This window comes from Xyrauchen texanus, chromosome 45 (assembly GCF_025860055.1).
Source record: "Xyrauchen texanus isolate HMW12.3.18 chromosome 45, RBS_HiC_50CHRs, whole genome shotgun sequence".
NCBI lineage: Eukaryota > Metazoa > Chordata > Actinopteri > Cypriniformes > Catostomidae > Xyrauchen > Xyrauchen texanus.
The window spans coordinates 9,981,928-10,000,493 of NC_068320.1; the positions used below are offsets into that span (position 1 = coordinate 9,981,928).

The 18,566-nt window shown below is 37.9% G+C and overlaps 1 protein-coding gene across 3 annotated transcripts in view; it reads right to left on the reverse strand.

Annotated features, from left to right (window-relative positions):
- Positions 1-392: 392 nt before the first annotated feature.
- The window catches only part of LOC127637683 (synaptotagmin-1-like), a 278,056-nt gene continuing 259,882 nt past the window's right edge, over positions 393-18,566 (reverse strand). For all 3 annotated transcript variants that reach the window (XM_052118892.1, XM_052118890.1, XM_052118891.1), the window contains 3 exons: positions 16,423-16,540; positions 6,944-7,077; positions 393-4,477 (listed from right to left, as the gene is read on the reverse strand). In XM_052118892.1, the coding sequence (XP_051974852.1) occupies positions 4,268-4,477; positions 6,944-7,077; positions 16,423-16,540 (462 nt within the window). In that variant the 3' untranslated portion in view covers positions 393-4,267. The remainder of the gene's footprint in view (positions 4,478-6,943; positions 7,078-16,422; positions 16,541-18,566) is intronic.

Here is an 18,566-nt window from a genome sequence, read left to right on the forward strand (position 1 = left end):
ACTCACCCAAAAACCGTATGACTTCCGTTCCATCGCATTTCTTCCACGGAAGCAAGAAAATCGTACAGGTTAATGACAAAATGACGACACAAATTTGGGTGAACTATTCTTTTAATTGAAAGATAGTTACTGTAATCTGATTACAATAATTTAAATGTAAAGGATTACACTACTTGAGACTAAAAAGTAATTAGATTACAGTAACTAATTACTTTGTAATCGGATTACACCCAACACTGGTGGCTACCATTGTAAATGTTTGCTTCAGTTGTGTGAAAAGTTCTGTGAAATCACATGGTTCAGTGGTCCCCAAATCACCATTTTGGATCCAATTGAATAATCAAAAAAGGAAAGAAAGTCACTGCAGTAAAAAAGCTTGAGAAGGTTCTGTATCAACAGGAAATAAAACATTTTTATTGAACATTTGTGTATATGAAGTTATATAACAACAGTCAGAAACTCCACAGAGTGAATCACTACACAAAGTGAAACAAAATCGTTAAACACCTCATCATAATGAAGGTATACACAGCAATATAACTGTCAGATTGCCGCTGGGGCCAGCAGTATGGCAGGAAACACCCCCCGAACAGTTCTACAAGATTACAGAGAAAATTTCCACACACACAAATACTCAAGCAGGCAGTTGATATACACAAAGGCAACTAGGATCTTCCTACAGCATCAGATTCTAATTCTTTACACAGCTTTTTCTTGAAAGGTTAAGTGTGGCGTTTTGTCGTTGTAGAGTATCAGAGTATTGTTACACATTGAGCAATTGGGATTTTTAATGGTAGTTATCAGGTGCCAGAGCTGTTTGCGTGCTTTGGTAGACTATTGAAAAAGATAGCATTGCTTTGCAGGGCTAGAAATGGCTTTTCAGACTACTTTACAAACCTCTGAAGAGTAAAAAGCAATGCTGTCTTTTACTATACGTCCAGTTCTACACTCGATTTATCGTGTAGACACCTGAAATTACAATCACGCAATTTTGCCGTATGAAATATATTATATTGTAATCAGGATATTTGTATGACTCTAAAACTGTGTTTTTATCCTTGTTTTATAAACAAGCTATAGGCTATTATTGTAGATACTGGTATAAATGAGAGTACATAAGTTTACGTAGGGGTTGTCTTAGTTGAGTAATAATTTGTACTTATAGTTGCGATTATACGTTTAAAAGGAGTTTTTCTCTCGGTTAGATCTCTCCTTCAGGGTAAGAAATCATATTCAGCTATGAAGAGAACACATGAATAAATATTTATTGCAACATTGAAATGAAAGTGCCAACTATACTTGGTCCCACAATAAAAAGTAAAAACGAAACACACAGTCCATACTGTACATTATGAAATCCATAATAAATATAAAATGGTGTTCAATAGGGCACTAAAGGAACAATAACCAAATAGTCATGAGTGGAGTCATAACAGCGATAACAAAATGGTACAGCCAATCATATTAGTAGTACAACATATAAGTTTCTATAACAAGATCGATACAATTCTCTTATATCCATGGGGATCTCAACAATGAGGAAATTATATCAGGACAAATATGAAAATATATACACCTATTTAGGAGGGAAAGGGTTAAATTTGTACTGTGTGTGTGTGTGTGTGTATATATATATATATATATATATATATATATATATATATATATATATATATATATATACACCCACACACACTGTATATATTTATATATAGAGAGAGATTATCTCATATTTGGGGTATTGGTAGGTTCTGTGTGCAGAAAAACTCAACGGGGAAAAAAAGGAGGAATCCTTAACAGGTTTACAGATGCACGTGTGCTATGACCTAACCGGACTATGGTCATGGAATACATTTAATTTTTTAGTTTGTACCTCATTGGGCGATACCACCCATTTCAACACTAGGATATGGACTTACAAGTATTGCACAGTGCTCTACAAAATGCTGTGTGAACTGACATGCGCTTGGAATCTTCTCGCCTCGCTCGGGAATAGCTCCGTCCGCCATTCCTGCAGTCAACGGTTGTTAGAAACTGACGATGCTCAACATGTGCTCTCACTCACACACTTTCGCACTCTCTACATATAATAGGGGAATGGTAGCACGACATCACTATAGTACAAAATGGCCGCTACCTACTGAAAACTACAACGCTAAGCATACACCGCAGTCACAGTGATACACAAAGCAGTCCCTAAAGACTCCTATGGAATGACAAATAGCTTTTTTTCTACTTTTGTTTTTAAGTAACATTGCTATCACCTATACAGTAACATTGAAAACACTAAGGAAGTCCTCCCGAAGCTAGCATCTAGTGTACGCAAGAGGTTCCTCCAAGATGACGCATGGTTTTAATGGATAAAACGTCGATTCGCCCCCTGTTAGACCCGTAGTAAAGGACATTAGTATGTAATGTAATCACCTGTGCAGACCATTAACTTTTACGGTTATTGTTAAAAGATTTGCTAATGCTAATGCTTGGCCGAGACATTAGCATTGGTGCTTTCACGTGGTTTCGATTGAATAGACTGTGCAAGCTGAGCTCTTGCTCATTTTCCCAACCCGGTGTCCTAAATGAAACTAAGTCAACATTGTCGCAGTTTTCTAACAAGCAATTGTCTTTTTCAGAGATGGTACAGTGCAAAACAGTAGCCACAGGGGAAAGGATTGGCAGTTATGCATGGCTAACTCTATTGTCACTGTGAAAAGGCAACAGAAAGCAAAGACTGCTGTTTAGGGCACCATTGTGGCCAAAAATATATTGTTCCCCAATAAACCAAAGCTACAACCATTATTTAAGAGGAGTGTTCATGGAGGGAGGGTTCATGTACATTTCGTACCTCCCTGAAAAAAATGGCAGTGTTTAAAAGCTTGCTTCTTCTCCATCAACATTGTATAGTACAGGATTGACCACTTCTAAAGTTTTACTTGAAATGTGACGATCCCTAAACCTCTGAATACCTTTTGATTGAAGGCAAGGGAGTCTTTTGAAACAGACGCCCGGTGTAAGTAGAACTCCCTCCCCATTACCCAGCCTTTAGCAAAGATCGTAAAAAAAAATCATGCAGTTACCAAAAATATTCAGACGTTGACTTAATCTAAAAAATAGTTGTCTTAAAGCTAGTCAAAACTCCTGGTTCGGTTTTTTGGAGGCTGAACCATAATTCCTCAACAAATCCAACAACAAGACTATTGAAAGTAAGCAGTTCACAAAATATTATAATCAAGCTTCAAGGAACGCAATGGCTACAGCTTGTGACTGCCCCATAATTTGTCGATTTCCAGTCTTGTGGCAGCGACAAATTTGATTCGGGAAGATAAAATAAAGCAAATATCGTTCAAAGAAAGAAGCAAACTGGGGACCCGTTTTACTGAAAGTTAACAGCATCACCATGTGAAAAAAAGGCTGATTGATTTTCGTCAAGTAAGAATACTTTAGTAGATAGTGGTTCAAGCAAAGCATACAGGTCCTCAACTTGATAAATTAGTACAAAAACATTATTACGAAATCATGTGCTTGTAGAATTTCCAGCAGCATATTATATTTATATCATGAAACCATATTGGTTAATGGCCTTCGTGTTTAGTGTGTATTGTATTGTATGTGTACATTATATCTGTATGTTTTTAAGTAACCATGAAGCACAAAACCGTCCTTTACGAAGTGAGTTTACCATCACTAGCATCTTGCAGGTTGGAATTTGTTAACTCTTAAATATTTTTATATATAGATATATTGTATATATTAGTGGAATGCGATAAGGTAAAATTCTTAAATCCCGTTATATATAATATTGGCTCTTCTATGTCTGCATTTACATAATTTAAAATAGAACATCTTATTAAAAACATCGAGATATACACAGATTAGGAAACGGGTAACAACATACAAACACATAAACTAGAAATCATTTTGTCTGCATACTGATATATACACTTGTGGTACAATAAATTCCTCCAGTCATGCGCTATCTATACAGATCATATTGCTTAAAAGAAGGGGGCATTTGGTTGGGGATTTTTAAGGTCATGGATGGAGGTAAAACAAAAAACAACAGAAAAAGTTTATCGACGAAATGAGGGGTTCGAAACCGACATAACAACACAACATCTTGAAGGGGTGTGGTGCTCCCAAGTACTGAGAAGGTTTTGTTAGACACAAAATTAGGAGTAAGGGTGCATGGATCCTTATTTCACTGAGGTATTTACACGCACGGGGTAAAGAGCACTACACAGGTGGGTTTTGGGGGGTAATGAGGGGTGCTCTATTTTTTCTGAGCAGCAAGCTGTGCATCCACTTCCTCTTCTGGCTTGAGCACGTGCCACTGAGCGATGGGTCTCCTCGGGTTGGCCAGCATATCTGACCAATGACGGATCTCAGTGCCTGTGCTGTTCAAACCCAGAAACACTTTGCCGATGGCATCGTTCTTGCCAATCTTGTCATAGTCCAGAACAGTTATAACAACTTGAACTTTCTGTAATAGAAATTAAGAGACAAAATTATAGAATGAAATGGCACATCTATATAGTGTGCTTTCAGTTACCACAGACAATTATTTTAACTCGTCCTTCAGTTTGTATATGTACACATCACATGCACTTGCAATGGAATTATATGGTGCAAGGCATTCTGGAGGGTTTAAAAGTAGAAATAGGAACAGAAATGGTCAAATGAGGAATTTAGAACAGAATAACTTCTAAAAAGTAGCTAATACTTCAGTATTTTCAACCAAGCATTTGCAGTAGCTGCGGATTAGACCTGCACTACTTTCAGAAATAAATGTGGGCCATTCTGCCCCACAACACTGTTTCAGCTCAGCCATATTCTTAAGATGTCTGGTGTGACTGGCTCTCTTGAGGTCATTCCACAGCATCTCTATTGGGTTAAGGTCTTGATCTGACTGGGCCACCCCAAAGGTGCATTTTCTTTTTTTTTTTTTTTTTATCCAATCTGTAGTGGATTTACTTTGATGTTAGGGTTATTGTCACAACTTCTAATGAACTTCAGCTGATGCACAGCCACCCTATACATTATCCAGAACATCATCTTGATAAACATGGAATTCATTTTTCCCTTGATGATGGCAAGCGATCCAGGCCCCAAAGCAGCCCCAAATCATGATGCTCCCTTAACTGTACTTCACTGTTGCGATGATGTTTTCATGTTAGTATGCAGTGCCCTTTTTCTGCCATACGTAGCGCTGTGTGTTCTGAAAAAATTTAACCTTAGATTCATCAGTCAACAAAACATTTTCCCAGTAGCATTAGCTGTCGCTCTAGAGTTCATTTTACCTCATTGAGCATTCTGCAGTGTGTGATTTGAGAAATCTTGGCTGGACGGCCACTTCTAGGGAGAGTAGCTACAGTACTAAATCATCTCCATTTATAGAAAATTTGTCTATCTGTGGACAGATCTTTGATATAACTTTGTAACCCTTTCCAGCTTTATGAAAAGCAACAATTCTTGATCGTAGATCTCTTTTTTTGCAAGGCATGGTCCATGTCAGCAAATGCTTTGTGTGAATAGCAAACTCGAAATTTTTGAGTACTTTTTTATAAGTCAAAGTATCTCTAACCCACACCTCAAATCTCGTTTCATTAACTGAATGCCAGGTTTACCAACTCCTGACTCTAATTAGCTTTTGTTGACATCATTAGCCTAGGGCTTCACATACATTTTCCAAACGACACTGTGAATGTTACAATGATGTATTCAATATTTTCTAGAACAATACAGTAATTTGTGTGTCATTAGTTAAAACAGATTGTGTTTGTTCATTATTGTAACTTAGATGAAGATCAAAACAGATTTTAAGATCATAAATGCAGGTAATTCCAAAGGGTTCCCATACTTTTTCTTTCCATTGTAGTTGTTCATACAAACTGAAGAATGAGTCAAAACTGTTTTTTGTGGTAATGGACAGCATGTCACAGATGCTGTCAATACAGTTTAACTTGTATTGAATTTGAACCATTCCTTTAAAACTGACTAAAATCAATGACTTTTTAACTAGACAGCTTTGACATGATGAGCATATCTCCCAGTGTTATTATAAGTGTTCGAATACCAATGTAAAAAAATGACCAAAAATACACATAAACGTGATGCAACAGTTCACGCCACCAACCATTTTCCCAAACACTCAGTGTGAGAGTCTGTTCAAGTCTGTTATTTTGAAACGGTGTGGGCCTTTGAAGAGCGAGCTGACAGATACCAAAGAAAGGCCAGCGGGTGCCATCAAAGAGGTCCGGAGAACTACAGTAAATTGACTGAGAGCACACAACCGTTTGGTGCAATTTCGGGGTCAGTGGCTCCCTCTTAGCTTACTTACTTATCATGCCCAAGCATGGAACGCAAGTAGACAATATTAATTAACATATTTAGAGGCCTGATTATACTTCGATCGACCTCACTAGTTGGATTTCACTGACCGATGAGAACAGGCCCGGGGCCATTGTTCACAAGAGCCAGAGCTAATTTGCCGTGTCATAAAATATTGAGGGATAAGAGCAAGGAACTGTTAGCCGCTTTGAGAAACGCGTGCTGCCTTGTAGAATGTAGAGTTGGCCACTCTGGTTAACAGACATCAAGGCACACTTTGAATTCAAAGCAGCTCACTCAGAGCATAAAATGTGTCCTCTGATCCATGAAATGCTAAATCAATCTGAAGTCATTTTAGTCTTATTGTACTACCAAGCATCGCATCTAATTTATTCTTCAACTAATTTGCAACCAAACTTTCTTAAAAGCCTCACGCAGAGCCTTATCATGCTTCCAAAGATACTTTTTGGTTATAGCTTGCCAATTACACTACATTTTCCGTACATGGTGTGTTCAATTTGTCGTTGAAAAGGGCAAACAAGTAAATGGGAAATTTAGGTTGGATTTGCTTCTGCCATATTAGAGTTTCAAAGAATATAGACATATTCAAGTTTATTACCTGGATTTGTTCAAATGGCACTTCAAAACTGAAAGACTCATTGTAGTAAGGGTTGAGGGTGTTCTTTTTGATTGTCGTCTTCTTCTTCTTCAGCCGCTTGCCATTTTGCATCAGGTGGATTTTCACATAGGGATCTAGAAACACACGGTAACAGGACGTAGTATTATCACATTAATTAAAGGAATATTCCGGGGTTCAATACAAGTTGATCTCAATCGACAGCATTTGTGGCATAATATTGATTACCACAAAAATGTATTTAGACTCGTCCCTCCTTTTCTTAAAAAGCTAAAATTGAGGTTACAGTGAAGCACTTACAATGGAAGTAAATGGGGCCATTTTTTGAGGGTTTAAAGGCAGAAATGTGAAGCTAATCATTTTATAAAAGCTTACATTGATTGTTACGTTAAAATGTGTGTATTATTTGAGCTGTGAAGTTGTTTAAATCGTAATTTTTACAGTCGTTTTAGGGTTTGTTGACATTATGTCGTCATGGTAACGAAGTAATACATTGACTAAAACTTTACACAGAAAAGGCTTGTAAGTGATTTGATCACACTAAAATCATGTTAACACACATTTTTTCACACATCTTGAGGCTATGCTTTGAAACAATGAGTATTTTAAAGTTTACAGATTGGCCCCATTAACTTCCATTGTAAGTTCCTCACTAAAAACACTGATTTTTATTTTTTTTATTTTTTTAAGAAAAGGAGGGTCAGGTCAAAATAATAATAATATATATATATATATATATATATATATATATATATATATATATATATATATATATATATATATATATATATATATATAATTTTCTTGGTAATCAACATTATGCCACTAATGCTGTCGATTGAGCTTAACATGTATTGAACCATATTCCAGCTTTTTATGCAGAAACAACTACATGTAAGAAATTGATTTCCCCAAGATGATCCTGACCAGCTAGACATTGCAACATAAGATCAGCTTCACAAAACAGCTTTTTGATTGAAAGCTCACAATACAAATAAAGGTTTAAATATCCCAAAATATCTGATTCAACGTCTAATTTCCTTCCTGTTTCTGAAATAGAGAGAACATTTTTCTGTTGTGTTATACTGTGACTGTAAAGAGGGGTGATAAGACATTTCATGTGCCTTCCTGAGCCTTTCAATAAAACGGATATGGCAGCAGTTATTGAAGTGAACATTGGTTAAATTGAAAAGATTTTACAATGTTCCAGAACCACTCTTTATCCAACACGCCATTTCAATTCACTCTATTCCCTGTCACTCTGTTCCCTGCATTTATAGATGTCTTTTTCTGTCGCTATCACCTTATCTGCTCTGCTCCAAGAAGTATTTCAAAAATCTCTGGCATTTCCAACCCCTTTTTTGTTTTTTTAACTGATGTAAATACTTCAGTCATCAACAAAAAGAGTCAGAGTAGCACATTCCATAGACTGAGAGTGAGAGGAAAATCCAGAGGAGGCGTGGTGAACTCAGCACCCCATCCCATATAAGGAGCAGGAAGCACAGAATCTGTGTTATGCCATTTCTGAATGTAGATCTTACAACTATAGACCCAGAAGCAGAGACACTATCAGTAAAAAGTTTGCACACACTTGACTAAATGTATGTTTCAGACAGAAATGGAATAATGTGTCCTTGAACACATTATTGGGGGGTATTCTGCAGTGCATCTCCTCCTCATGGACTGCACCAGATTTGCCAGTTCTTGCTTTGAGATGTTACCCCACTCTTCCACCAAGGCACTTGCAAGTTCCCGGACATTTCTGGGGGGAATGGCCTTAGCCCTCACCCTCCGATCCAACAGGTCCCTGACGTGCTCAATGGGATTGAGATCTGGGCTCTTTGCTGGCTATGACAGAACACCTACATTCCTGTCTTGCAGGAAAACACACACAGAACGAGCAGTGTGGCTGGTGGCATTGTCATGTCAGGATGAGCCTGCAGGAAGGGTACCACATGAGGGAGGAGGATGTCTTCCCTGCAACGCACAGCATTGAGATTGCCTGCAATGACAACAAGCTCAGTCCGATGATAATGTGACACACCACCCTAGACAACAATGGACCCTCCACCTCCAAACCGATCCTATTCCAGAATACAGCTGATAAACGCAAGTCCGACCATCACCCCTAGTGAGACAAAACCACGACTCGTCAGTGAATGCACTTTTTGCCAGTCCTGTCTGGTCCAGCAAAGGTGGGTTTGTGCCCATAGGCGTCGTCGTTGCCGGTGATGTCTGGTAAGAACCTGCCTTACAACAGGCCTACAAGCCTATTGCGGACAGTCTGAGCACTGATGAAGGGATTGTGCATTCCTGGTGTAACTTAGGCCGTTTTTGTTGCCATCTTGTACCTGTCCTGCAGGTGTGATATTCAGATGTACCAATCCCGTGCAGGTGTTATTACATGTGGTCTGCAACAGTGAGAACAATCAGCTGTCCTTCCTGTCTCCCTGTACGTCTCACAGTACGGACATTGCAATTTATTGCCCTGGCCACATCTGCAGTGCTCATGCCTCCATACAGCATCCCTAAGGCACGTTCACACAGATGAGCAGGGACCCTGGGCATCTTTCTTTTGATGTTTTTCAGAGTCAGTATAAAGGTCTCTTTAGTGTCCTACATTTTTATAACTGTGAACTTATCGTCTGTACGCTGTTAGTGTCTTAACGACCGTTCCACTAGTTTTAATTATCTTTAAAATACATTGTCATGAAAAAGTTTCTTTTTTGCTGAGATTATATATATATATATATATATATATATATACACACACACACACACACACACACACTGATCAGCCACAACATTAAAACCACCTGCCTAATATTGTGTAGGTCCCCCTCATGCTGCTAAAACAGTGCCAACTCAGAATAGCATGATATTCTTCTCACCACAATTGTACAGAGTTTAAAATATTGGGAGAAAATTGTGTTTAAATATATTTGGCTAAGGTGTATGTAAACTTCATACTTCAACTGTATATATACATACAGGGTTGGGGAGTTACAGAATACATGTAACAGGATTACATATTTAAAATACAAAATATTAGTACATTTGTTCCACTACAGTTACAATTTAAATAATTGGTAATTATAATATATAATAATTATAATATAGTTACAAAAAGTATTTTGGTTAATGTAGAGATTTCTTTGCATTTTATTGTTATTTATTTCATTTAATATTTAGTCCTTTCAGATACATATAAATGATACCATCCAAAGTGCATTTGAACAGCGGTGAAATGTGCTGCATTCATACGAGCAGACAGAGAAGTACGTTTGGAGTAAGTTTGGAGCAGAATAAAGAGAAATAAACCTTGTGTAAATTTTCAGCTTTACGCTAAGCTAAAATGCTATTTCTATCCATTTTACATGCACATGTTACCAGACATGATCATATATTTTTATCAAGATAATTCATGTTGGATCATAATTTCTTTTTTCTATTAAGACCTTAGATATTAGGGCAAAAACATATTCTTGATAACTATTATTATATATATTTTTCCTGTAAAAGTATCTAAAAATTCTTAAAATAAGATCAATTTGATTTATCTTGTTTTAGAATCAACACTGCATCAGATATTTCAGTTTTTCAGAGAATGTATTTTTAACATGTGTATTTTGTCTTACTGTACTGGCAGAATTTTTATAGTCAAAACAAGTGAAAAAAATCTACCAGTGCTGAAGAAGTAATCCAAAAGTAATTAGAATACGTTACTGACCTTGAGTAATCTAATGGAATATGTTACAAATTACATTTTACAGCATGTATTCTGTAATCTGTAGTGGAATACATTTCAAAAGTAACCCTCCCAACCCTGTGTGTATTATTTATTTTTTTAATAGATAACGTATTATAATTCCTGCATTAAAACAAAAGCATTTTTTTACACAGTGGAAGCATTATTTAGGTACATATTAAAATATATATACAGTATTACTCATATTGGCTGCCATGCTGAACAGATCATGCTCATATTTTTGCTCTTGTGTTGCTTTAATTATATTTATTATTAATAATAAAAATAATATACAGTATTTTATATATTTAATACTATATTATAACATTATGTGAATACTGGTATGTGATTGTATCCTGTGTAAATAAATGATTTGTCTGTTTGAGGACTGAACATTGAACCTTACTGTAACCTTTAAATGAATATTCCAGGTACAATACAAGTTAAGCTCTCTCAACAGCATTTGTGGCATAACTGAATACTACAACAATTATTTTCAACTATAAAAACAAAAATGGAGGTTACAGTGAGGCACTTACAATGGAAGTCAATGGGCCAATTTTTGGAGGGTTTAAAGGCAGAAACACAAAGCTTATAATTTTAGAAAAGCACTTACATTAATTATTCTGTTAAAACTCATGTATTATTTGAGCTTTACAGCTCATGTAAATCCGCATTTCACTACAGTCGTTTTAGGGTTTGTTGACATTAAATTGTCATCGCAATCATGGTAATCAACATAATGTCACAAAGGTTGTTGATTGAGCTCAACTTGTTTTGAACCCGGAATATTCCTTTAACTTGAAGATCTTTTCAATGAAAAGTTTAGCTCTAAAAGGCTCTAATCTTCCAGTCTGATAGTGGGATCACATATGGAATGCATGCTGATGCATTTAGTTAAGACTAAATTAAATGCAACAGAAGATTTCTACATAACAGAGCAACACAGCACCTCCTATTGAACTAAAACGTAAACTGCACAATTTAAAAAGCTTTAACTGACCATTCAACATGGACCTCAGCCATTTATGACACTGAATTTAAACAGAACTTCAACAAGCCTAACACTATTATTGGTGGTGCTTTGGACCAGTTGCTTGGCAACAGATTGACTGAGATTTGAGTTTATTTGGGAAATCTGTGGTAATCTACACTTAAACAGAAGCCAGGCCAGAGCGTTGTGGTTCAAGAAGATGGCAGTGCTTGTAATGATTTGTGTTTATGGTTCATATAGTCACTGGAGAACTTCACCTAAAAGGGATACTCAAAATCCAAGTGAAAATAAAACTGCCCATTACCTATGATGTGGTATGCTTTCATTGGCTCTAGCATGTAGGCATGCTGTCAACGTTTGGTCTACAGACTCATAGGTGTCTCCTAGTGGTGGACTGCATGTATTGCTATGAACTAGGTGTTTTATAGGATCCATAGATTTTCAAATAGGTGAGGTAATGCTGATCTAACCTCAAAGTCTAACGCCAAATTGAAGAATTTCTGGGTCACAATCAATACGCTTGAGATATGTTTAAATACATTTACAAATACAATTAATAGTCTTTCATACATACGGTAGCCACTATTTATTAGGATTAGGATTCTTGAGTAACACTTAAAACATGCAGAAATGCATGAACCTTTTCCCTGAACGACCTACGTTTCTGAGCCATTTTACAATGACTTTCAACCTGGCCTCAAGATGAGTTTTAGTGGATTAATGAAGTCAGGATCAATTCAAGTTTACACGTGTGAATGGTATGTCTATTGCTTTCTCATTTAAACCTAACAAACCACAAACAATCCTAAAACATCTAGCTTGAAAAGTGTACTTATACTATATCTCTTGAAAGTAAATGATACTTAATAGTTTTGATACATTTTAAGGGTGGCTAAAGTGTCCAAATACCTTCTGAGGCCACTGTATGTATCCATATACAACAACTAATCTTCAATAACCAATGCCTAAACCACAAATATAGTCCTAGAAGAATAATAATGCAGAATATGCAGAGAATGGTAAGCAGTGTTCTATGGAATGAATCCAAATTACATTTACTTTAGTTGAAACAACCATGTCTTGCGTGATTAGCCAGGGTAAACAGGGTTTGAGCAGAGAAAAGGATAAATTATAGTGTTCCAATGAGTCATTCTCCCTGTAGCTGAATCATAATGGAAACAGTCACAAATTATTGGCATGATCCATGCGGGCCTATTGTTTGCAATGTGACAGCTCTTTGGACATGCTCTAAAGTGACTCCACTGGGAGAATGACTCCTCCATAACAACAATTAAATCTGAGCCATTTCCATAGACTTGCGACGAAAAGATAAACAGAGGCAAAGCAGGCACAGAAGTGCTTTTCTAGTAAAATCAATGGGAACTTTGAGGATTCTGTCAAAAAAAAAAAAAAAGGTCTGCTTCAAAATACAAACTTTTGGAGTCTGTCAAAAGCCCAGTAAATGACTGTGAAAGCATGCTTAACTGCACAATTTTCAAACAGGATTTGAACGATCTGGCAAACGACCAATTCAACAAGCCCAATGATGATGGGCGAAAGGAGGTTTGGGGACTGTAGTTATCACATTGTAAAAACTATAGTCCTCCAAACACAAACCTCTAAATGGAGCTTTTAACACTGTTAATTTCAGATCTTCATTGGAGTACATATGAAACATGACTGACAGTGTTTCTTCAGCTAGAGACAATTTAATGTCCCAAGGGTTGATATATATGTATATATACACTCACCTAAAGGATTATTAGGAACACCTGTTCAATTTCTCATTAATGCAATTATCTAATCAACCAATCACATGGCAGTTGCTTCAATGCATTTAGGGGTGTGGTCCTGGTCAAGACAATCTCCTGAACTCCAAACTGAATGTCAGAATGGGAAAGAAAGGTGATTTAAGCAATTTTGAGTGTGGCATGGTTGTTGGTGCCAGACGGGCCGGTCTGAGTATTTCACAATCTGCTCAGTTACTGGGATTTTCACGCACAACCATTTCTAGGGTTTACAAAGAATGGTGTGAAAAGGGAAAAACATCCAGTATGCGGCAGTCCTGTGGGCTGAAAATGCCTTGTTGATGCTAGAGGTCAGAGGAGAATGGGCCGACTGATTCAAGCTGATAGAAGAGCAACTTTGCCTGAAATAACCACTCGTTACAACCGAGGTATGCAGCAAAGCATTTGTGAAGCCACAACACGCACAACCTTGAGGAGGATGGGCTACAACAGCAGAAGACCCCACCGGGTACCACTCATCTCCACTACAAATAGGAAAAAGAGGCTACAATTTGCAAGAGCTCACCAAAATTGGACAGTTGAAGACTGGAAAAATGTTGCCTGGTCTGATGAGTCTCGATTTCTGTTGAGGCATTCAGATGTTAGAGTCAGAATTTGGCGTAAACAGAATGAGAACATGGATCCATCATGCCTTGTTACCACTGTGCAGGCTGGCGGTGGTGGTGTAATGGTGTGGGGATGTTTTCTTGGCACACTTTAGGCCCCTTAGTGCCAATTGGGCATTGTTTAAATGCCACGGCCTACCTGAGCATTGTTTCTGACCGTGTCCATCTCTTTATGGCCACCATGTACCCATCCTCTGATGGCTACTTCCAGCAGGATAATGCACCATGTCACAAAGCTCGAATCATTTCAAATTGGTTACTTGAACATGACAATGAGTTCACTGTACTAAAATGGCCCCCACAGTCACCAGATCTCAACCCAATAGAGCATCTTTGGGATGTGGTGGAACGGGAGCTTCGTGCCCTGGATGTGCATCCCACAAATCTCCATCAACTGCAAGATGCTATCCTATCAATATGGGCCAACATTAAGGCAGGCAGTTAAGTTAAGGCAGTTCTGAAGGCGAAAGGGGGTCAAACACAGTATTAGTATGGTGTTCCTAATAATCCTTTAGGTGAGTGTATGTATTTTACCATGCCTTCATCATTTATTTTTGCTACTTTATGATGCCTTTTATGTACTGTTTGTACTGTCTCAAACCCATACTTTCAATCTTAAAGTATAGAAATCCTGCATAAACAAATATATTTTTATGAATTTAATTTTGTCAAATTATTCAGAAAGTGTGAAAATAGTATTTAATGGTGTGTTTAGAATACATACAATGCTAGCTATGATATTATCCTAGGGTTGCCACCCTTCCTGTAAAATACGGGATTGTCCTGGCCTACGGTGTTTACGGTATACGGCAGTCTGCGTAGGGCAGGGGTAGCCAACCCTGCTCCTGGAGAGCTAACTTCCTGCAGAGTTTAGATCCAACCCTAATGAAACACACCTGAGCCAGCTTATCAAGGTCTTCAGGATTACTTGAAAATGACAGGCAGGTGTGTTGGAGCTAAACTCTGCAAGAAGATAGCTCTTCAGGAGCAGGGTTGGTCACCCCTGGCGTAGGGCACCAACTCCCTAGGGGGGCACCATCTTACCCTAGGAGGGCACCAGAAAGTCCACCGACTGCCCTTACTCGCACGTTATATGTTATTCAAGGACCCGAAAGCAGTTGCGGAACACAGATGATCGGTTTGCGCTCATATCACACACATTTTTAACTTTAGTGGTTTAATCCATTTCTTCAGAAGTGATATGATATCATTGATAAATTGTTTTTTACAATAAAACACTTATATTCTCCACATTCACTTCACATACTTTTGTTTTTGCAGATTCACATTCTTTGTACATATCGCCACCTTGTGGGCAAGGAGGAGCATTTACAGTAAAAAAGGACTTAAATATTGAACTTTTTCTCACTTCCACCAATTATGTCGCTTTTGAAGACATGGATTTAACCACTGGAGTCGCATGAATGACTTTTATGCTGCCTTTATGTGATTTTTGGAGCACAAATCACTTATATAGATACAGAGCTGAGATATTCTTCTAAAATCTCTATCTTTGTTTGTGTTCAGCAGAAGAGAGAAAGTCATCCACATCTGGGATGGCATCGGGGTGAGTAGGCCTAAATGATGAGAGAATGTAAATTTTTGGTTGAACTATTCCTTTATATAAAGAGCGAGAGTGGTGAGAGTGTGAAAAATCGCAGAGGGACAATATGCTCATAATTGAGAATCACCCTTATATTCAGCTTTAATCTGTAATGCTAATGGACCAGAGAGAAAGAGAGAGAGAGAGAGAGAGAGAGAGAGAGAGAGAGAGTTGGTCTAGATTGTGGTAGTAATCGCATGTCTGCCCTCTTTGAGTGATGAAAAGTAAAGTCGGGGCCTCTTCACTCCCAGCAGGTGGGTTCTGGTTCTGATGGCCTTTCCGCCTCTCTGACAGCAGGTGTGAGATGGACCAGGTGCGAGAGAATGAGCGAGAGTGGGGGAGGATGGATGGATGGACAAGGCTGTTTAGATGAGGAGTTATTTCTGAATGCTGAGCTGTAAATTTACTCAGTGTAAATGTATTCATCTGTTATATTCTACCAGAGCAGAACATTACTGCAGTTGATAAAGTGAGGCTCTCGGCACAATCACAGGTTCAGTAAATGTAGGATCAATGCAAGCACATAGTATTTACACTTTTTGGAGGCATCAACTTATGAATTGCTTACTAATAGTTGTCTCTGCACATTTATCACAATTTAAGTCACACAAATAATTTAAGTAGAGAGCTGATGAAAAAAGACACCAACAGATATCTTTGTGCCAGGGACCAGTTGACAGTTTCAATCAGAAACTGGACTCACCTGACAGGCCACCAACATCCATCTTCTTCAGGTTCTTGGCCTCCAAAACGACCACAGTCAGTTTGCCAGCAGTGGGCACATACCGCAGGGAGAGACAGATGTCACCCAGCTTCTCTTGCTGTGATTGGTAGACAAAAGTTCAATCAGGGACATCATTGTCAAGGCTTATTAGATGCACTTAGAGTGAAGGTGTGTTCACACTTGACAGGTTTGGTTCGATTAAAATGAACTTTGGTGCGATTGCTCTGTTAGTGCGGTTCATTTGAACAAGTGTGAACGCTGTCACAGGAACCTTGATGCGCACCAAACTAGCGGACCAAGACCGCCTGAAAAGTGGGTCTCGGTCCACTTCCAGATGAACTCTAGTGTGGTTTGATTGATATATGAACGCAACGTGGACCAAAGACATCTAAACGGGCCAAAAACAGGAAGTAATTTGCCTAATATTGACCTCAAGCATACCTGGTTCTCATCATAGGAGCTACGTTTCCCATTATAGTTCGGTACTGGCGTCGGAACCGCGTCAGCCGTCCTTGCAGCATATCTTTGTTTGTGTGTGCAATGGAGGAATTCCTGGCGCTGTTTTGACTACTTTACACATTTTATTAGCTCTTTGTTTGTTCTCAGCTGGTAAAAATACCACCATATATACATATATACATCCAACGAGTGCATTTCGCCCAGCAGCCAGCATTATTTTGGATGTTCGGTAAGTTCCGTCAAAAAATATACATCATAAAAGCGGTCCAATCAGATCGTGACTTTTCCCTGATGCCTTTGGTGTTGTATCTTTAGGTTTGGTGTTAAAAATGCCAGCGTGAGCGCTAAGCAAACCAGGACTAAATGTATAATTTAAATTTTTGCTCCGGACCAAGAGAACCGAACTACAAGTGTGAACACACTCTGAATTCTCTAAGAATTATTAGTTCTAGAGGAAAAAAGCCAAATAAAGGAAAATCTTCAGCTGAACCAATTTAGCAGGCACACAAGGGACTGAAAAAATTGCTCCTTTCAAAATGCTCTTTTTGACAGTGTTTTTGCCCACTAATAAGATTGATAAGAAAGATTGGGTTAAGAAGAACCACTTTTGAACTCTATATGTGAAATTAAACTAGTAAACAATTTGAAAATACATTTCCATGAACACATAAAGGTTTATCATTCTCAGAAACATGGACGCAAACACAGGCAGGGGAAAAGGCTTCTTTAGTTTACTTCAGTTTAAACGGCTCATGCCATTTTATGCACAATCAATTTTCTGCCAATATAAAAGGTCATCTGCGTGAGAAAAAAAACCATAGCTATATTAAATTAGTTCTACAACTCTCCCGCAGAAAAATTAATTGGTTGTGGAGGGTGAAAAAAAGAGTAACTTCTGTTTTTAGGAAGCACCTCTGAACTTGATTTGAACAGAAACTGTGAGCAGCTAGAACATATTGCTGATGATTTTCATTTCGTTGGAGTTTTTTTTACATGCACTGTAAGTGCCACCCTCAGTACACACACTACAGGTCCTTCAGAAAAAGTCAATATGTTCCAGCTTTCTCAAGCATTCCTTGAAGTGCTCCACTAGTCCATTGGATAGAATGCAACAGCTGCACAAACTTAAAGTGCAACCTTCAACGTATGTAGATAGCCTTCGACTCCCTGCCCTCGGCAGACATTAGACAGCATAATAATTAACCTTTCCACCAATGAACAGTGGCGCAAAAACAAGGTTACTATAGAAACTGCAGATTAAATGCTATTTTCCATGACATTTACCATGAAAATTATGGAAGCCCAGGAGTGCCATTTACAAAAGAATGAAGGAATAAATTATCAATCAATTCATTTAAAAATATAAATGTGAATAAATAAACCAATTAAAAATGGACAAATGAATAGACACATTTAAATGTGTTTATTTAATTCATGCACCTTTTATAAGGTTTTATAAAGCATTTGGCAATTTTTTTTTTTTTTACCATTCGTCAGTTCAGGACCAGGAGTGCCAATTAACTCTTTCCCTGCCAAACACGGAATTTTCCGGGTTTTATGAAAAAACGCTTCCCCGCCAAACACGGAATTTTCCGGGTATCCGTGTTTTAGGTGGTATACGGTAAGGAAGACCCGCACGCATGTTTTGAAAGAGTACGCAACTC